Source organism: Zingiber officinale, chromosome 6B, assembly GCF_018446385.1.
Source record: "Zingiber officinale cultivar Zhangliang chromosome 6B, Zo_v1.1, whole genome shotgun sequence".
Lineage (NCBI taxonomy): Eukaryota > Viridiplantae > Streptophyta > Magnoliopsida > Zingiberales > Zingiberaceae > Zingiber > Zingiber officinale.
In genome coordinates, this window is record NC_055996.1 from 136,931,099 (window position 1) to 136,953,564 (window position 22,466).

Consider the following 22,466-nt stretch of genomic DNA (forward strand, 5'->3'; position numbering starts at 1 on the left):
TTTTTAGTTTTCTGAAAAATTAAAAATGTATTCCGCACAATTGCCGGAGTAAAATGTCTCTATTATTGAATTATAACTAGGGGTGTGATCATGCATTGAATTGATTCGATTATTAGGATAAAAAATTATTCGATCCTATTAGATCAAATAATATAATATCTGAATTTACATCCAGTCTTATATCTGATGGTTATTATATATCAGATATTTGATGGATTGTCAGTTATTTGGATATCCGACCCTATATCCAATAAAATATAAAATAATAAAAAATAAAATATTTAAAATGATAATAAACATTACTCATTACACGTTGTAGCAACTACTGCGATTAGCTACTACAACGTGTAACAACTTATCTGTAGTAGTTACTACAACGTGTAGCAACTTATTAATAGTAGTTGCTACAAATAGGGATGATCGCGGATCGGATTGGTTCGGTTATTTGGATAAAAAACTATCCGACCCTACTAGATCGGATAATGTAATATCATGACCTTATATCCGGCGGATTTTTTTTTTCGATTCGGATCGATATAAACGGATTGGTCGGTTTGACGGGTTGACTGCTTACTCCTAATTATAACATTAAGGGCATATGATACTCGTAAAACAACTGGCTAAGTGAGAATTTTAATTAATTTAAAAATTCATAAGACAGTTCATGTAAAATGAATGAGAGCCTCACAACATCAATTCATGAAATTGGCCGTCGAATGTCATCTCTCTGTATACGTCTGAAATTTATTGTTGTACTCGCCGATTGACGCAGTGGATTTCTGTATAATTATTTGTTCTTCTTGTAAAATATCTCATAATTTTTCTGCCAAAGGATAATTACTATTTTTATCTAAATAATACTACAACATATTGCCCTGCCCGTGGTAATACATCATTTAAATTAAAATATTGATGGAAATTAAAATCGTTTTAATTTAGAAAACATTTTCGTTTTGCTTTGCATTGATTACCATTTCTAAAATTATATAAATCGATCCAAAAAAAAATCTTGAATAAGTTTCAAATATGACAACCAATTTCTCGTCAAATTCACTAAAAACCTTCTAAAGATTATTAAAACAGAGTTATAACTAACAATGGTAAATTCTTCAGGATGCACTTGGATTTCTGAACTTGCATATTCCTCGTCGGTTTGGTCGAAATGATTCGCGGATCGATTGGACCATATGAGTCACAGCAGAAAAACAAGCAATCTCCTCATCATGTTCCTGTCAAGTTAACCTTTTGTTTTGTTATTTGGAGTTGATGCAACCCAGTTGAAAAATAAGATCCATACCACTTGACTGAGCCGGTCGTCGAGACCCCCAGAGTTTGCTTCATTGACCATGAATATCTTTTGGTATGCCTTCCTCATACCACGTACCTTATCCAAATTCAAGAATTGAATAAGTCTCTAAGTGAAAATGAGTCAAAATATGGAGAAAATAAGAAGAAACTAAGCAATTTAGAACCTTGCTCTTACATCTTCTTCCTGTACCAATGCAATCCAAAAAACTTAATCCATAATGTGTTGAAGCCATAAATTTCCTAGTTGCTATTTCATAGGGGGAAAAAATGAAAACAAACAAAATACCGATTTTTGACATACATAGTCTAATTCTAAAAATTGAGATTACTTGATGATACTACCTCAATCTCTGAGAATCCATGCCGTCTAAGCCCTTCAAGATTCAAACCACGAAGCTCTGCCCTACCACCAGAAACCATCATGAACTTTGGTATGTCCTGCGTAACCTACATAAATAAGATCCGAGTATAAAGTGGTAAATGCTAGTTCAGGAATGACGCAGTATTTACTACAAAACACATGAAAACAGGCATTTAGATTTCATGACATTGGAAATGTGCATCGACACATTGTTAATCTTGTTACACCTTGAACTCAAAGGATGCTGATCCGGTGGTAAGACGAGGCCCGCCCAATAGGAAGTCAAAGTGGTCAACATCCAGGGCAGGTGGCCGATCGGGCGAGCTACCTTCCCGAGCGGTAGGAAGAATAGCCGAACTAGCATCTCGACAGCTCGGCCTAACGCCGAATTTCTGACACTCATAAGGCAAAAGCAAGAAGAGACGAAGATCGAGCGGTCATCCCGCTCGGCTAATAAGGGACACGACATCAACCCGGCAGTTAAGGCTCCCTCGCTCGACAGGGTGAATTCGGACATCAAATCACCGGTCGAGCGGACATCCAAGTCAGTCCGACCTAGGTGTCGCCGGGAGGGCGTTAGCCGGGCGGTTCCTCCGCTCGGCCCGGGGAAGGCGCTAGCCGAGCGGTTCCTCTGCTCGGCTCGGTAAAGGACAAGGGGAGCAGTTGGCGATATCTTCCTGAGAACCAGTGCCGCCGACAAGAGGCATGGCCGGCGGCATGGTCAGACAGAGAATCGTACGGTGGAAACTTCCACTATCACTTCAGAGATATGCTCGTGCTATTAAGGTACGGCGTTCGGCACGCTTTTCTGACACATCCTTTCCAGGTATGCTTCGAGGAGCGTGCACGCTTCGGGGAGCGTGCGCGCGCCTCTGGGGAGCCCTATATAAGGACCCCCAGACTTCGACGGAGGTATGCTCACTGGTCTACTGTAGCTACAGTTCTCGCTTCCCCTTTGCTCTACTTTTTTCCACCGGATATCTTACTTGAGCATCGGAGGGCCATCGCCGGGGAACTTCTCCCCGGCTCGGCGTTGTGCTTGCAGGTCCACGTCGGCGGAAGATCTACGCTTGCAGAGTCTTCAACCAGCCAACGGGAGCGTCACATCTCCAACGTCCATCGACTCAGCTTTAGAACAGAATCATATGCTAATAGCCTAAAAACGTTTTTTCATGGCCATGTATTGGATCTCAGCAAAAATACTGGCATATAGTTCAATACCCAAAAGAGATTAGGAATCTTCTAAATAATACCCAAAAAACTTGCAATATTAAAAAAGTTGATTGGAAGCATATTCGAAGCAAAAATAATACTGTATGAAAGAAAACTTCTCAATATGGTAGATCATATACACTCTCCCATTGTATCACAGTAATTTTCCATTGATATGATTATTTATTGTCTGCCAGTGATTGGTCCAAACTTCCAGGTCTTGGTCTGGCTACAAACTCATTTTATAAAGGGAAATCAAGTATACAGAGTGCTATTGATATAACAGAAATCTAACTATTTACATTATTAATGTGACATAAATCAAAAGTATGAAACTTGGCTTAAAACAATATACCATAGCTCCCCCGCCGATGAAAGAATGTGATCCAATATGACAAAATTGATGAACTGCAATTGCGCCAGAAGTATGAACATAATCCTGAAGAGGAAATGGTTTTGACAATAACAAGATAAAATCAATCAGGCAATAATTTGATATAATAACAAAATTTGAGAACATGACTCACTTCTACCACCACATGTCCAGCAAGTAAAGTGTTATTAGCAAAAATGTTCTTGTTACCGATTTTGCAATCGTGGGCAATATGACAATGACCCATGATCAGATTGTTATCACCAATAATCTAGAAAATTCAATGCTGATCAGAAAGTAATATCTTTAAAAAAAAAAGAAGATAAAAAGGAGAAGAAACCAACTTACAGTTTTGTCACAGGATTTTGAAGAACGATGAATGGAACTATACTCCCTAATGTCATTGTGGTCACCAATATACAGAAAACATTCATCCCCTGGCTATTAGTAAATTCATTAGAAGTCTTGTTTGAAGTACATATTTATGGTTTCTACTCTTTGAAGAATTGGTATATGTATATTGATCCTTGGCTAGGTTATGATTAAAAAGAAGTATACAAGTGAAACTAAACATTCAGTATTTCCCAATAAGAGTGCAGAGCTGGTGCGATTGCATGTAAAGGAATACAATAGAACAAAGAAAATATCGCAACTGACCTTATATTTCAGGTCCTGACACTTCACACCAACGACAGCGTAGTGTCCAACGACATTATGATGACCAAGGACTGTAAGACCAGGTAGATCTGCTCCAACAACTGCACCACTGTCTGTGATTTCATTACCATGAGATAATCAATGGCTTTCAAGCACAATCGGTGAGATCTATCAAAAGCAAAGAGTTTACAACATAGAGTCTCTACAATTTAAGCTTTGAGATTCTTTCATTTAAACTCTACTCAAATAGCACAATAGTGTTTACAAATGATATACATAATCATCAATTCCCAATAGAAGCTTAAATGGAGTTCCATGGCATGACAAGATACATACATGCGCAATATTCCTCGCTAATCAAAATTAAGAATTCAGAGAGCAAAAGTATAATTGAGCTCTTACTGTTTGAAGCAGTAAAATAGTTTGATAATACCAAACACTACGCGCTTAATAACCATTTTATTGACTACTTCTTGTTGAATTATTTTAAGGCTATGTTTGTCGACAAATCAACTATTCCTGTGGGAAACTAAATGCCCAAAGTAGGCATACTTTTGGTGGAAGCTTCATGTACTTCTTCTTTCAGGTAGACTTCATTTTTTTTGCTTGAAGCATTCAGGCATGACTGGTAAAAGATCATTTTTTTTTTACTAATCCACTAAAGCAAAAACGAGAAATCATCAAACAATATCCAAAACATACGTTTGAATTATGCAGTGGTCTCCTATTTCAGTCTCTCCCACAATATGGCTCGACGCGTGCAACTGACAAGAATTACCAATCTTGACAGCAGACCCAACAGTACAGAAAGGTCCAATCGACACTCCCTGAGCACATCAAGCAGCCAAATAAGTAGGATCACAGTATCAAAATAAGTCGGGAAAGCACAGTCGAAGGAGAACCTGCCCAAGAACCGCATCGGGGTGGATGATGGAAGTTGGGTGAATCGAACTGGATTCTCCCGGTCCCAAAAAATCTGAGATCCCGAAAGAGAGAAGTACTATTAACAACTGTAATGGCAGAACGGAGAGAAAGGAGACAAGAGTAAACCAGCATGGAATCGGCGACGCGAGAAGAGCCTGACAGAGGAAAAGATTAGGCGGCGGAGAGAACAGACGGCGAGCATAGCGAGCGACAGAAAAAGTGGAAGAGAGTGAGGGCTTCGAAAGGGGCTTTCTTTTTCCGCAGAAAACAATGGGTTCTAGCCTTCTAGGTGTTCGGTCTTGAAAGAAATAAAGAGGGCATAAAAGAAAAGAAAGATAATACAAAAATCACAAGAAACGATTATAAAATAAGAGAAGAATTTTTAAATTTTATTTGAAATATTAAAACATAAAAAAATATTTAGTTTGAGTTTTATTGTGGAAGCAATATAGAATAATATTTATAAATAGTATCTACAAATAAAATAAATAAATTATAGTCATTAAAAAAAAATTAATATTTTTTTTAAAAAAAATAAATAATATCAAATTCACTAACCAATTAAATAAATTTAAAAATAGAAAAAAAATTAAATAATAACTTGAATTAAAAATTTAATAAAATAAATCAAGTTTAAGATAATAAAAATAAAATAAAATTGAATAATCAATTTATTTTAGATTGTTCTTGATTAACTATCATATTAAATAATTTAAATTTTAAATCAACTGATCCTTTACCAAATAAGTTACTAGGGAAAAAATTTAGATGATTTAGTCATAAAGATGGTTTTTTAATTATTAAGTATAATTAATATACTTTCTAAATATTCTTCAATCATTAATATCATTAATTAGTTAAACTAAATGTATTTAATCCTGAAAATCATATTGATCAATTGTTTTGGCAAATGATAGAGTTTCCATTCATTCGTTTTAATAACATTATTCATTTTTAAACTAAAACTTCAAGCGAGAAAATTGATAAATGTTCTTATTGATAACAAATATAATCTTAACCGCAATGAGATCTTCTAATTGATAATCATGGATTTAAGGTTTAATAATAATTTTAATATGTATATTATGATTGGATGAATATTAAGTTAAAATGGAGCTAAACATTTTTTTCAAATAAATCTAAGTGATCAAATTTTTTAAAAAAAAAATAACTCCTAAATTATTAGTAGAAGTTTAATAATGATTAGTTGATATTTTAAAAATACAGATTTAGAGTTTAGTGTTTATGATGGTAGTCAATTCAAGGGGGATTGTATTATATGGTTTAGGATGAGTAATCAGTAGTAGTTGAGAGAAGGTTGATATGTGAATTATTCAACTATAGAGTTAGTGAACCATAAAACTCATAACTTTAAGTTATAATTCAATTCGAAGTGCATCCCTACTTCTAACACAATATTGAATTAGGGTGAAGTTTGTTCCATTTCAAAATAACAAAGTTAGTTACATAAAAGTTTTAACAATTGACCAAATGATGTATTTTAAAATTATGAAATTTCTAAAAGGTACATTTAAATTTCATATTTTCTAAAGGACGCATTTATTTTCTATTTTATCCCTTCCATCACCTACGGTACTATATTTAAATAGCAACACAATTATGATACTAGATTTCAAAGAACGATGTTTATTTTTTAATATTAGTATCACTATGCTGCTAATTTTTATAAAAATAACACTACTATGATAATTGAAATTAACAACACTAATATGATACTAATTTCCAAAAATCAACCTTACTATTTTGTGGTGTAGAAATTCAACATCAGTATTATTTTTTTGAATGCAACACCATATTAATTCATGGAAGGGGTAAATAAGAAATAAATATACTCTTTTAGAAATTTGAAAGTTAGATGTATCTTTTAAAAATTACACAATTTAAGTGCGACCTGTGTCAATTGGAGTAGAAATTTTGTTAATATTTTAAGAATCTTTGTTAGAAGTTTTGACATTGAGACTGTTACATGGAATTTTATCTCTTTTCTTCTCATATTCCAAGTCTCTTTTATATGCCCGCTTAGCTTACATTAATAGAGATAAAATATTTTAAGATGTCACATAAGCTTATTGAGTCATATACTTACACGCTTTTTTATTTTGGTTAAGATATAAAAATTATAAGTTGTCAAAATTTTGCAATCAAGAAAAATATATGCATATGAATAAAATACATTATTAGCGAAATTATAAAAATTAAGTTTTGTTTAAAAGTATTAGATCAATATTTAGAAATGTTAAAACCTAATGTTTAATATTTAAAAATGAATTAAAAAAATTCTAAAATATTTTTTAAAGTATGAAATTTTGATGTTATCTACTTCTAAAAACAAATATATAACTATGAAAAATATATACTCTTGAGTGATATCACATTATAAGTTTAAACTTCTTGTAACATTTAAAAGTCACTTAAAATTGTGTCGCCAAATGTGACTTGTGTATCAAGGATTAGAGATCAGCTAAACAAAATAAATCCATTGAACCAATCGAATTTTAAAATTTAGTTTGATTTATTTGAAATTTTAGTTTTTATCTAAAAAATTGATTAATTTAGTTAATTTAGTTCTGATTTTAAGTTTTCTTATTTAGTTAAACTAAATAAACCAAATGGTTGGAATAAATCAAATTTTTAAGATGAAAATCAAACTTTATCAAGTGAAATCAAATTTTTAGACCCTAATTAAAAATTAAGTTAATATAATTTTCAATTGAATTAATTGATATTTTATCAGTCTGATTTATTCAGTTTTTTTTGAAAAAAAATAGGTAAGTTTGATTTATTTGAAAAAAATTAGTTCGATTTAATTTTAACTGAATACTTACTTGATCGTAGTATCCACATGAAAATGATAACTAAAACGTTCAAGTAAAATAATGACTCAAAGGCTCTTTTGATGTCAAAGCGTGACTTGGTGGTATCATCTTCCCACATCAATGTTTTGAACTCGTTGACATCGGTCATCACCGAACATCCACTTGAATCATCAAAGAAGCATCATTTTAAAGGAAAAAATATAAAAAAAGTGCTTCACCCCATCAGTCTCTTATAAAATGATACAACTATCCATCAGTATATTATTTAACATTATTATCTCCTACCACCCAGTCTCATTAGTCGGTTATATAAATATGATAATTTTATGTTGTAATACCTATAAAACTATAATTGTTATAATAGTTTCATAGTTGCTATGATAGTTATAAGGTAGATCCGCTACCTTAGCGACCTCCCTAGTGCCGACATTACTATGATAGTTATAACAATTACTGTTCGTAGTTACTACAATATGAATATTATTAAACAAGATAAATTTATATTGTAGCAGTTATAAAATCGTAATTACTATAACATTGTAATACTTACGAATTTGTATTATGTGGAAGTTGGATGAATCATACTGGATTCTGAGATTCAGAAAGAGAGAAGTACGATTAACAATTGTAATAGTAAAACGGAGAGAAAGGAGACGAGAGGAAAACCAGCGTGGAATTGGCGGTGCGAAAAGAGCTTGCCAAAGGAGGAGACGAGGCGGCGCAGAAAGAACTAACAGCGAGCGTAGCGAAGAAAGTGGAGCGTGAAGGGTTTCAAAGGAGCTTACTTTTGACGCGTAGGAAACTCTATGCTTGCGTTCCGCAGAGAACAATGGGTTTCAGTTTCAAAAGGAATAGAGGCGCATAAAAGAAAAGAAAGCTGATAATAAAAAAAATCACAGAAAACTATTATAAAATAAGAGAAGATTTTTAAAACTTTATATGAAATATAAAAAGAAAAACATAAAAAAAATATTTTTTCTTATAAATGGAGTTTGAGTTCCATTGTGGAGACAATATAGAATAATATTTATAAATAGTATCTACAAATAAAATAAATAAATTATATTCATAAATAAACAATTTAATATTTTTTTTAAAAAATAAATAATATCAAATTCACTAACCAATTAAATAAATTAAAAATATAAAAATTTTAAATAATAACTTGAATTAAAAATTTAATAACATCTAAATGAATCAGGATTAAGATAATAAAAAAAATAAAATTGAATAATCAATTTATTTTAGATTGTTCTTGATTTAACTATCATATTAAATAATTTAAATTTTGAATCAACTTTGATTTAGTAATAAAGATGTTTTTTTTATTATTAAATTTTTTCCAAACTTTATAAATTAATAGGTTCCTTATTTTAACAACTACTAAATTGGTAAATCGGAGGCATACTATGAGTATATACCGTTGAAATCCATCTAATTTTAGCAACTCCAAAACTGTTAATTAGACCGTTGGTACGCCATTCCCGCCATCGGAATCCGTCTCTTTTCTTCTAATTTTCGGGGAAAACAGAATCCGGCGATCTTTACCTTGCTGGAGTTCGGTAATGGCGCAGAGTCCAGCAGCGATGTTTCCTCTCCCCTCGCTCTTCCTCATCCACGTTCTCCTCCTCTTCACTCTTGCCTCAGCCGACGCCCCCTCTCCGCCGGCCGTGGACTTGGGCAGCGGCGTCTCTGTAACGTCGCCGGAGAGAAACTCTTTCTGCCTCAATTTGGGCTCCTTGGAGATTGGTTGCATTAATCAGAAATCATCTACGTCGTCGCCCAGTTTGGATTCGCCGACTCCTCCGTCTCCTCCTCCTCTGTTTTCCCCGCCGCCTTCAGATTCTACGACTGCACCTCCGTCTCAGCCTCCGCCGCCTGGGCGACGAGGGCAAGATGTGCGGGAGTACCTGCAAGCGCACAACCAGGTGAGGGTGGCGGAGGGCGAGGCGCCGCTGGAGTGGGACCCGGAGGTGGCGCGGTACGCTCGGCGGTGGGCCAGCAATCGGCGCCTCGACTGTGCGATGGTGCACTCGCAAGGACCGTACGGGGAGAACATATTCTGGGGGGCAGTCGGCGCTTCGTGGACCCCCGACCTGGCGGTGGATGCCTGGGCGGAGGAGGCCGCGTACTACGACCGCGCCACCAACACCTGCGAGGAGGGCCAGATGTGCGGTCACTACACGCAGATGGTGTGGAACAGCACGGCCAAGGTGGGATGCGCCCTCGTCGAGTGCTTCGCCGACGCCGGTTACATTGTCATCTGCAACTACGACCCGCCGGGAAACTATGTCGGCGAGAGCCCTTTCGACAATTAATTATAATTAATATACTTTTTAAAAATTCTTCGATCATCATTAATTAGTTAAACTAAATGTATTTATTCCTGAAAATCATCATTGATCACTTGTTGCAAATGATAAGAGTTTCCATCATTCATATTAATAACATTATTCATTTTAAACTAAAACTTCAAGCAAGAAAATTGATAAATGTTCTCATTAATAACAAATATAATCTTCAAGTGCGGTTAGATCTTCTGGTCGATAATCAAAGATTAAAGGTTTAATAATCATTTTCATGTGATTAAAATTTTTTTAAAAAAAAATTGACTCCTAAGTTATAACTTAGTAGAAGTTTAATAATTAGTAGTTGGCATCTTAAATATACGGATTTAGAGTTTAGTGTTTAGTGTTTAGGATGAATACTCACTCAGTTGAGGGATTCATATGTGTATTATATGATTTAGGATGAGTAATCAGTAATTATTCAACTATAGAGTTAGTGAATTATGAAACCCATAATTTTAAGGGTGTGTTTGGTTTCTATGTACCTCCTTTTATATTCATGAGGTCGGCACTAAGGGGATCATTAATATAACAGATTTACATTTAAGAGTGCGTTTAGTTAGGATTATCCATCTAAGATTAATGAAAACCACAATTTAAGTAATCGATGAACATTAGCAAAAGAGACATGTAATTTAGAATTGAAAAATCAAGTTTTTCTTGATTCTTTTTACTAAATTAGAAAAATATGAAAAGAGAAAGAAAAATATAAAGAAAAAAATATGTAAAAATATATAAATATAAACAAACTGTAAGAAAAGGAAAAAACGTAAAAAATAAAAAGATTAAAAAATGTAAAAAAAGAAAAGGAAGTAAAAAATAAAAAAAAACATAAAAAAGGGGGGGGATTTAAAAAAAATGTAAAAAGAAAAGAAAAAAGAAAAACGTAAAATAGAACGTGAAAAAAATATCAAAAACGTAAGGAAAAGGAAAAAAATGACAAAATTAAAAAAATATGAAAAAGAAAAAATAAAAAAAAATATAAATATGATTATTTTTGTGAAGATAACACAGTAAAATATTAAGATAGATTATTCATTAAAATCTTCAAATAAATAAATTTTTATTATATTATCTAAATTAAAAAATAATATTTAGTTATATTTTATTGCTCGTAATCTTTATTATGTGATTATCTAGTAACTTAAACTAAACGTATCCTAATTATAATTTAAACTAAACGTATCCTAATTATAACTCAATTCGAGTTGATCACTAGTTCTAACACAATATTGAATTAGGATGAAGTTTGCTGCATTTCAAAATAGCAAAATTAGTTACACGAAAGTTTCAACAATTAACTAAATCATGAATTTAAAATAATGAAATTTCTAAAAGATACATTTAAATTTCATATTTTCTAAAAGGCACATTTATTTAACATTTTATCCCTTCCGTCAAGTACGATGCTACATTTAAATAACAATGCAATTATGATATTGGATTTCAAAGAACGATGTTTATTTTCTAATATCAATACTACTGTGTTGCTCATTTTTTTTAAAACAATGCCACCATGATAATTGAAATCAGCAACACTAATATGATATTGATTTTCAAAATCAACCTACTCTGGTGTTGTATTTTGTGGTATTAAAATTTAACATCACATTGGTATTGTTATTTGAATACAACACCATATTAATTAGTGGAAGGGGTAAATGAGGAATAAATATATCCTTTTAGAAATTTAAAAGTTAGATATATCTTTTAAAAATTACGCAACTTAAGTGCGACCTGTGTCAATTATAGTAGAAATTTTGTTAATATTGAGACTGTTACATGAAATTTTATCTCTTTTCTTCTCCTTTTCCAAGTCTCTTTTATATGTCAGCTTACATCAATAGAGATAAAGAACATATTTTAAGATGTCACATAAGCTTATTGAGTCATATACTTACATGCCTTGTCTGTTTTAATTAAGATATAAAAATTATACGTTGTCAAAATTTTGCAATCAAGAAAGATATATGCATATGAATAAAATACATTATTAGTGAAATTATAAAAATTAAGTTTTGTTTAAAAGTATTCTTTAGATTGATATTTAGAAATGTTAAAACCTAATGTTTAATATTTAAAAACGAATTTTAAAAAAACTAAAATAATTTTTAAAATATGAAATTTTGATGTTATCTACTTCTATATATATATAACTATTAAAAATATATACTTAAGAGTGATATCACATTATCAAGTTTAAACTTCTGGTAACACTTAAAAGTCACTTAAAATTGTATTGCCAATTGTGACTTGTGTATCAAGGATTAGGGGTTAGCAAAGTTCAGTTAAACTAAATAAACCCATGAATCAAATTTTAAAATTTAGTTTGATTTATTTGAAATTTTAGATTTTATCTAAAAAATTAATTGATTTAGTTAATTAGTTCAGGTTTGATTTTAATTTTTCTTATTTAGTTAAACCAAATAAACCAAATTGTTGGAATAAATCAAATTTTTAGATCAAAATTGAACTTTTTCAAACCAAACCAAATGTTTATGTCTTAATTAGAAAAATTAAGTTAATATAGTTTTCAACTGAATTAATTGATTTTTTATAGATTTGATTTGTTCAATTTTTTTTAAAAAAAAAATAGGTCGGTTCAATTTATTCGAACAAAAATCGGTTTAGTTAGATTCGATTAATTTAGTTCAGTTTAATTTTAATCGAATACTCACTTGATCATAATATGCACATGAAAATGATTACTAAAATGTTCAAGTAAAACAATGACTCAGAGGCTCTTTTGATGTCAAAGCATGATTTGGTGCTATCGTCTTCCCATGTCAATGTTTTGAACTTTTTGACACCGACCATCACCGGAACATCCACTTGAATTATCAAAGAAGCATCATTTTAAAAAAATCATCAAAAAAGTATTTCACCCCATCATTCCCTTATAAAATGATGCAACTATCCACCAGTATATTATTTGATATTATTATTGTTAGAACCCCAAGGTGTTTTGATGTGATCAAACAAGTTAAGTTTGGTCCTGCGTTATCTAACCCTTGTGTCTAAGTGTGCAGGGGCTTAGGAACACAGGAAGTCGAGCGGAAGACGCGACTAACGAGAAGGACGGCACGGGGAGAGAGCCAACGGGCTCGGTGCGTCCGAGGGACGAGGTGACCGCGGAAGAGTACACCAGTGGACGAGAAGAACGTGCTCGACGTTCGAGGGACGAGAAACCGGGAAGAAAGGTTGCTCGAGGAAAAGGCCGGAACTTGGGTTCAGGTGAGCCCTATTCCGGATGGCCGAGATCACCCAAGCTAGCGGAGCCGGAGCGAACAAGACCCGAACCGAGACGAGCTGAACCAGAGACGAAAAAGTCAACGTTGTTGACTTTGGGCTCCGGGGTGCCCGGAGCAGCCCGGACGCCCGGACCTGGATTTTGACTAGGATTGCGTCAAACGCGATCTGATAGTTGGGGGATAAAATTTTATCCCCCCAGGGCGCCCCGACCAGTGCTATAAATATAGCACTGATCTGCACAGTCAAATCAACGAACTTGTAATTCATTTCTTTCTGTGCTTTATATTCTTTTACTGTCAACGCTGTAAGAGGTTACTCCGCCCAGAGGAGAATCAGATAGTGCGCCATCTTTGTCTTGGATTAACAATCCTCTGATTGCAAACCAAGTAAACCCTCTTGTGTCTGATCTTTTAATTTAGTCTCTTCTTTTTATTATTACAAGTGTCTGTTAATTAGTTGAATATTCGAGAAAGGTTTTTGGTTTAATTTTTGTAGGGCAATTCACCCCTCCCCTCTTGTCGGCCTCCAAAGGGACCAACAAGTGGTATCAGAGCAAGGCGCTTCAGGAGGACTAACCGCCGATTGAAGCAACGAGATGGTCGGACCAAGCATCGTTCCACCAAAATTCGAGGAGACTTCGCAGACTGGAAGCGACATATGGAGGTATTCCTAAGAACTGATTTCGAAATTCGGTTTATTATGAAATATGGTTTTGTAGCTCCGATGAATCAAGATGGAGAAGAAAAAGAAGAGAGTCATTGGACAAAGAAGGAGCAAAATGAGTCTGTAGCAAATAGTCGTGCGGAATATCACTTGCTGAGCTTGTTGCCGCCTCAAGAGGTCAACCGCATCGGAAGCTATTCATCTGCCAAAGAACTCTGGGAAAAGTTCCTGGAACTCCACGAAGGCACGTCCGAAGCGAAGCTCGCTAGAAGAGCCATCCTCCGGAACAAGCTAATGAACATCCGACTGGAAAATGGTGAGAAGGTAGCCTGTCTACACGCAAAGGTAAAAGAACTGATTACTGGTCTCGAGAACCTCGGAGAAACGGTAACAAATCGGGAAACAATACGCTACGCACTCAACGTGTTTCCCAGAACTTCAGATTGGACATCAATCGTCGACGCCTACTACATTTCGAAAGACCTGGAGGTAAGTACTTTAGAAGAACTATTCTCCACTCTTGAATTGCATGAAACTAGGTGTGTCGGGACAACAAAGGAAGCAAGCCAGATGATTGCACTAAATGCAACCAAGAAGGATGAACCCTAGTCAGATTCAGAAGGCGATTAGGAAGCATACATGGTAAGAAATTTTAAAAAGTTTTTTAGATCTAATAAATTCAAAGAAATGTAGAGTAAAAAGAATCCAAGAAATAGAAGAAGAATCCAAGAAAAAGAATCCAAGAAATGTAGGTGTCAAAAGGAAAGACACCTAAAAGAAGATTGCCCAAAACTAAAGAAGGACAAAGGCAAGACTCCCAAGAAGCACAAGAACCTAAAAGCTACTTGGGACGACACTTCTTCATCTGAGTCCGAATTTCAAAAATATGTCGGGATAGCACTGATGGCAAGCTACGAAGGACAAATTACATCAGAACCCAGCATCGATGAAGGGGGAGCGACCTCAGATGGAAGTAGCGAAGCAGGGGGAGATTCAGGCCTCAAGTCTGATATGGTAAGTGAGGTATGCCTCTTACCCCCTGATGAACTTTACTTTGGTATTAAGGCAATGACAAAATCCATGTATAAATTAGAAAATAAAAATACCAAATTAGAAAATGAAATTTTAGAAACAAAAAGAATTTTGGCAAAATCATGTCTTATAAAGAATTTTGAAAAATTGAAAATGAAAAACTAAAAGAAGAAATAGAAAGATTGAAAAAATCTAATGATTCAAATATTTCTACTTTTAGAAATTATAGAGGTTTAAATTGGTATTATAGATTTCATCAAAGTCAAATTAGAAATATATCAAAAGTTTATGTACCTAGGAAATACTTGGTTAATCCTGCAGGTAGAAACCTCTACTGGATTCCAAAAACCTGTTTAATTTAAAATTAAAATTAGACTTAGTATTTTCATCAAGGAAATTAAACAACTAATTTCTTTATGAGGCTTTGTCTAAGGAAGTGATTGTTGCTCCAATAACCAAGAAGACCTAGTACCTCACCACGACCTGGAAGCCAAGTATCAAAATGAAAAGTTTAATTGACTAACTGAAAAAGTATTAATTTAATTTACTTAATGCTTTAAAAGAGTTATTCAATTTGTGTTAGAAAATATTTAAAATTGATTTAGAAATTTTTACCTTAGAAATTTTCTTTTATGAAAATTACCTTTGAAATTTTTTTAAATTTTACTTAGAATTTTTTTATTACCTTAAGTTTTTTTTTTAAAAAAATTACCATAAAACTTTTTTACTAAGATTTTTTTTAACGGTCTTCAATTTTTTTTTTAACTTAAAAAATTTTTCTTAGAAATTGTTTTTAAGACTTACCATAGGAATTTTTTTTAAATATTGCCTTAGAAATTAAAAAAAAATTGCCTTAGAATTTTTTTGGAATTTTTTTTAAGGAAATGTTGACTTAAGTTTCAAACTTACATTTTAAGAAATTTTTTTTAACACTTATGAATGTTTCTTTTTTCTGAAAAATGTTTTACTTAAATTTTTCTCGAAAGAAAAATTCTGAAGAATATCTTTACTTAGACATGATGCGTAAATTTTTTTTACACTTAAGATTTTTTAAGGATTTATCTTAGACTTGTTTATAACCCCAATTTTTAAAGGGGGAGAAGTATATTAAGTCTAGGGGGAGGTAATATAATTGAAAATTAACTGTTTTTATTGCATCTGTTTTACCCTAAATTAACTTGGGTTGCTCACATAAAAAAGGGGGAGATTATTGGAACCCTAAGGTGTTTTGATGTGATCAAACAAGTTAAGTTAGGTCCTGCGTTGTCTAACCCTTATGTCTAAGTGTGTAGAAGCTTAGGAACACAGGAAATCGAGCGGAAGACACGGCTAACAAGAAGGACGGCACGGGGAGAGAGCCGACGGGCTCGGTGCATCCGAGGGACGAGGTGACCGCGGAAGAATACACCGGTGGACGAGAAGAACGTGCGCGGCGTTCGAGGGACGAGAAACCGGGAAGGAAGGCTGCTCGAGGAAAAGGTCGGAACTTGGGTTCGGGTGAGCCCTATTCCGGATGGCCGAGATCACCCAAGCTAGTGGAGCCGGAGCGAACAAGACCCGGACCGAGACGACCTGAACCAGAGACGGAAAAGTCAACATTGTTGACTTTGGGCTCCGGGGCACCAGGAGCAGTCCGGGGCACTCGGAGCAGCCCGGGGCGCCGGGAACCCTTCCGGGCGCCCGGACTTGGATTTTGACCAGGATCGCGTCAAACGCGATCTGATCGTTGGGGGATAAAATTTTATCCCCCCAGGGCGCCCGAAACCCATTCGGGGCGCCCCGACCAGTGCTATAAATATAGCACTGATCTGCACAGTCAAATCAACAAACTTGTAATTCATTTCTTTCTGTGCTTTCTATTCTTTTACTGTCAACGCTGTAAGAGGCTACTCCGCTCAGAGGAGAATCAGATAGTGCGCCATCTTTGCCTTGGATTAGCAATCCTCTGATTGCAAACCATGTAAACCCTCTTGTGTCTGATCTTTTAATTTAGTCTCTTCTTTTTATTATTACAAGTGTCTGTTAATTAGTTGAATATTCGAAAAAGGTTTTTGGTTTAATTTTTTTAGGGCAATTCACACCTCCCCTCTTGCCGGCCTCCAAAGGAACCAACAATTATCTCCTACCGCCCGGTCTCATTAGTCAGTTATATGAATATGATAAATTTGTATTGTAATAGCTATCAAACTGTGGTAGTTATAACAACTACTGTTCATAACTACTACAACGTGAATATTATTAAACAAGATAAATTTATATTGTAACAGTTATAAAATCATAATTACTATAACATTATAATACTTACGAATTAGTAACTATATTATTATAGTACATATGGATTCATAGTTACTACAATATTGTAATACCTATGGATTTATAATTAATATAAATATTATTGAATAGATCAAATCTACCTAATCAATTTCGAATATAATAAATATATTAAAAGATAATAATATTAAACAGTGTACAAACAGCTGTGTCATTTTAAAAAGAGACTAATATGACATAGCACCTTTTTAATTAAAAATAAAAAAATAGAGCATCCTCCTATAAAAGAGACATCCTTCATAGTTTTGCCCTATAATATATTCCTTTCCTACACTTAGATAAATGAAAAGGTGAGCAAAGGATAAAGGGTTTCTATATTGCTCAGTAATGTTTTTCATTGTAGGCAAAGTGAATTGGAGGTGTGAAGAGATGGTGAAGAATGAGGACTTAGCAAAAGTTCATATTGCATTGTGGTGTGAAGAGATGGTGAAGAATGAGGACTTAAGCAAAAGTTCATGAGATAGTTCAACTTTAATGGCAAAAGTGTTGAGCAAAAGGGATAAAGTGTTCCATATATACAACTACTGTGATGTGCATCAAGCAAGAAGATGATGCAAATGATTCTCACTCAAAGTGTTGGGTAGGGCCATGATTCTTATAGCACCCTTGTCATTTTACAAAATTGGAAACTAAGAGCAATGAGGTTTATTTTAAGCTAATCCTAGAGATATAATCATAACAATAATCAATTGGCATCCTAGAACTTAAACATTATTCATTATTGTTGTAAAAATACAATTCTAATTTGCAGAAACTCACAAAGGCTAAGCACAAAGAAAGAGACATCTTCACTTTTCACATTGAAATGACACTTTATGGTGCTTTATAAGAACACCTTTCAACTCTTTTAAAGTAGTGTTTCTCTTGACGGATTCCACTCTCTAGTTTTTTTTTCTCTCTCCTTTTCTTTTTGCCTATTGAGCTCTTTAATCCCACCAAGTAAACGCACATTTAATACTATTTCTTTGTTACGCACATTTAACCGTAAGAACTTTGGAATAATTAAGAGGAATATATAACTTCCATAATACATAGAAACTACCGGCTAATTTATACAATATGTAGAAGTTAGCAAGTAGTTATTGTACTTTATATCTGACTATAATTTGAAATTGACTTTTCGATGGTTCAAAATAGTTGATTTCACGGTTTAGAACCATCAATTCGACGATTCTAATAGATAAACTTTTAACTTTATCCATCTAAGACAATTACGATTTATAATTTAGAACCATTAATTCATGATTCAAGATGAATATTATTTTAGTTTAAAAAAAAATATAAATTTATAATAAAATATAAAGGAGGACTTACACGCTTACATATCATTTATAATTTTATAAGAGTATCTTCAATCATCAATAAAAATCATTTAAAATAAATAAATGATCTCCTCTTCCTTAATGATCAAAGCTATCGATCTAATAATTATTCATAGGGGTGATAATTTTTTATCCGATATGAAAATACGATTCGAATCGAACACGAAAAAATCAGGTTAAGGTTGGGTAGTTTCGGGTTCGGGTCGAAATCGGATCGACCCAATTGACCCAATTAATAAACAGGTCAGGTTCGAGTCAACCTGAAATGACTCAATTACAACCCGCGAACCCGTTTATAAATAATTATAAATTTAAACTAAAATTACAAATTAAAAAAAAAATTAAAACCATAAACATAGAGAGATGCTATTGATTGCAATGTTGCCATGACTTATTATTTATTATATGGATTTTCAATTTGTGTAGATAAATGTTATTTTTAATTTTTAATTTAATATACAAATTTTTTTTAATGAATTCAGGTCATGTTCAGGTCAAACGGGTCGAGTTCGGGTCAAGTGCAAATAAACAGATCAGGTTCAGGTTGAATGCTTTGACCCAAATTAATAATCAGGTCGGGTTCAGATTATCATTTGCCAATCCGTCAACCTACCAATCTAAATTCATCAATCCGAATCGGAACCGAATTGTCACCCCTAGTTATTCATTCTTTCTAGATTTTAAATCACTAGTATAAATAAATTATTACAAATTTGAAAGAAATTATTTCTTTATTCTCTTATTTTTCTGTCAACTATTAAGAAAAATGTGATATAATGATTAATTATTATATAATTAACTAATATATAAATTGTCAATATCTTAAAACCTAATTGGTTAGGATTTAGGCTTTCCTTAAGTAATAAAGGTATATATATGTTCATTACATGTTCATTTGAAATATAATTATGTAATGAATAATAATGATAAAAACTACTTGTTAATTTCTGAAATGATCAAATAATATAATGATATTTTTGTTCGTTTGTGTTAAATAGAGCACTCATTTGAAATGGAACGTCCATCTAATTTAGCAAAAGGTCATATCTCAAATCCCCCACAATCATTTATAGGGAAATAAATCAAGAAAGTAAGTACATCATCACATGAGAAGGTATTTCTTCCGGCTTCATCGGGAATTAACTCTTACTTGATTTGACAATTCTATCTTATGATGACTAACTCAGCCAAGCCACCAGGGTAGGGATGCCCATCTGATGATTTTATAAATGATGGGAGTCTACTGACCCCCCCTCCCCTAATTATTTAGATATTATTGGAGTAGAAGATAAAATCGTTAACTTAGCGGTCCCTCCATGACAACTCTCACAGTTTCTAGAAGGGTGTAAATTATTGGGATACTCCAGAGCTAGAGGAGAGGGGGGGCTTCATCGAGCATTTACTTAGTATCCACCTCAAGAAGAGGTGAGTAATTCAAGGATCTACACCCAAGCACACTCTCTACTATGAAATGCACTCTTTCTCGAAACAATTCGGAGGTAAGAAACCTCGTACAAACTCACACAAGTATACAACTCAAAATAAAAAGTAAACACACAAGAATACAAATAAAAACATTCTTGCTTGATCTCTTGTAGTTTGTAGATACTTCTAGACTAGTTAGAAAGTGTAACAACACTTATCTTCCAAATCTCAAGGTCCGGCGAATAGTAGCAGAGAAGATTGTGTGAAGAGCTGTGGAGAAGAGATCTGTCGTTTCTGAATTCATTGTTGCTTTTATATTTGTACTTTTAGGGTTCCCAATCTATTGGGCCCGTCTCAATCAATTGCCAAGTCAGATCCTAGTGATCACAGCCGTCCAAAGCTCACAACTTACGCAACGGTCATATTCCACTTGATTGACTAATCGATTGGGGAGACTTAAATCGATCAACTGATCGATTCAGAATGTCTTGGTGTTCTCACAGAAGATCCGAAATTGATTGACCACTCAATTCCGACTGCCTCGCTATATTTACTAGAAAACCTTTCCGAATCGATCGCCTAATCGATTGTCATGTCCCAATTGATTAGCTTTGGTGTGTCCCAATCGATCGGTTAATCGACTGGGAAACCTTGTATGTGTTTGCGAGAAGCTCCCAGTTGATCGATAGATCGATTGGGCATTGCCCAACCCTATCTCTCCAAACACAAGTCGAGGGTTCCAATCCCAACATCCGGTTAATCATGACCTGTTGGAACTTTCTCATGTCTGACATCTGATCAACTTTGATCTGTTGAGACTTCGTCACTAAGTGTCATGTCAATCTTTTGACTCATTTGGACTTTCCTCCTCATGTCAAATGTCTGGTCAACCTTAACCCACTTGGATTTACCATCTCATGCCAAATCTCCCGTCCTCCGTGACCCACTTGGACTTCCAAACACCAGATGTCCAATCAACCTTGACCCACCTGGATTTCCATATGTCTAGCTTTACTCACTAGGGTTTTTCACCACCTGACTTTACTCACCAGGATTTCTGTCTGTCTAGCTTCACTCACTAGGGCTTTTCACCTGACTTTACTCATCAGGACTTTTTATCACCTAGCTTCACTCACTAGGATTTTCCCATCTGGCTTCACTCACCAGGATTCACATACCTGACTTCACTCACCAGGGCTTTTCACCACCTGACTTCTTACCAGGATTTCTCTCTACCTAGCTTTACTCACTAGAGCTTTTCACTCGACTTCACTCACCAAGACTTTTTATCACCTACTTCACTCACTAAGATTTTTCCACTTGATTTCACTCATTAGGATTTCTCATCGCCTAACTTCATTCATTAGAATTTTTCAAACTGTCTGACTTTACTCGCCAATACTTTCCAACTATCTGGCTTTACTCACCAGGACTCTCTCACTACCCGACTTCACTCATCAAGATTTTTCACACCAAGAGTCTGGTTAACATTGACCCACTTGAATTTTCATTTTCTATCAATATTCCCGTTGGATTTGTCTATACCTAACCTTCAATTCGGATTTCCCAGTTAAATATCTAATCAACCTTGACTTACTTGACTTCTGGTTAACCTTTGACCATCAATCTCCATATATTGTCAAACATCAAAATTTAAACATCAAGCCTCAAGTTTGAGTCAACTCAAATTTAGTCAACCTGGTGAACCTTAATCTAGGGAAAATTACACTAACATAAATCACGAAAGATCTTTGTCCTAGTACAATAACCCTTTTATATGTGAGAGATCAGACATCAAATAAAGTATTTTAAATAGAATTGACTTTAAAATTTATTAGAGCAATATTTATGTAAGTACCAATAATTATTTATATGATAGTAAAAAAAAGTAATTATGTTTATCTAAGATATTTTTACTGTCTATTTTAAAATTATATAAGAAAAAGATAAATTATTAAATTAATTTATAGTCGATCGTTAGTAATTCGTATTGTTTTTTACGGACTTTAAAGGTAAACGGGAAAGGAAATAATTTTTTTTATAATTCATTTAAAATAGAATGAATATTTGTAAAATTTGGAATGAACTGAAGTTGATGATAGGCACATTGGAATTGAATTGTTGTCCTTATTTGTTTCCCTCAATCAATCACTTGATTGCCTATCATGAGGTGGCACCAGACCAATTAATGTCACTATCGAAGTTGATAAAGACAAAAAAATAATAATACAATATTTATATACGTTGCCATCTTAAACACTACGCTAAGTTAATGATGAACATTATGACTTTAATAAAGTTATCTTAGCATATTTAAAATTTAATTATATCGAAGTTTATATTTTGCGTGCGTTTACTTTGGAAGACAGGAGGGGGGAAAAGAGAGGAGAGGCAAGTATTCTATAAATAGACCTCTGTCTC

At 33.8% G+C, this 22,466-nt stretch overlaps 2 protein-coding genes across 4 annotated transcripts; one reads left to right on the forward strand and one right to left on the reverse strand.

The window, feature by feature from the left end:
* Nucleotides 1–973: 973 nt before the first annotated feature.
* Nucleotides 974–5,137, reverse strand: LOC121989811 (probable acyl-[acyl-carrier-protein]--UDP-N-acetylglucosamine O-acyltransferase, mitochondrial). Of its 3 annotated transcripts, none has more exons than XM_042544077.1 (10): nucleotides 4,962–5,137; nucleotides 4,814–4,887; nucleotides 4,614–4,738; nucleotides 3,912–4,020; nucleotides 3,603–3,695; nucleotides 3,409–3,525; nucleotides 3,237–3,320; nucleotides 1,651–1,755; nucleotides 1,298–1,384; nucleotides 974–1,229 (listed from the first exon to the last, which is right to left on the reverse strand). In XM_042544077.1, the coding sequence occupies exons 1-10, from the start codon at nucleotides 5,035–5,037 to the stop codon at nucleotides 1,110–1,112; spliced, it is 990 nt and encodes a 329-aa protein (XP_042400011.1). In that variant the 5' UTR covers nucleotides 5,038–5,137; the 3' UTR covers nucleotides 974–1,109. The 3 variants fall into 3 exon arrangements, with proteins under 3 accessions (XP_042400011.1, XP_042400013.1, XP_042400014.1); XM_042544079.1 differs by having other exon boundaries at nucleotides 974–1,242; XM_042544080.1 differs by lacking the exons at nucleotides 974–1,229; nucleotides 1,298–1,384 and adding an exon at nucleotides 1,494–1,555.
* A 4,100-nt stretch (nucleotides 5,138–9,237) lies between these two features.
* Nucleotides 9,238–9,990, forward strand: LOC121991628 (pathogenesis-related protein 1A-like). The gene has a single exon (XM_042545611.1). It carries the CDS (start codon nucleotides 9,238–9,240, stop codon nucleotides 9,988–9,990), a length of 753 nt encoding a protein of 250 aa, XP_042401545.1.
* Nucleotides 9,991–22,466: the final 12,476 nt, after the last annotated feature.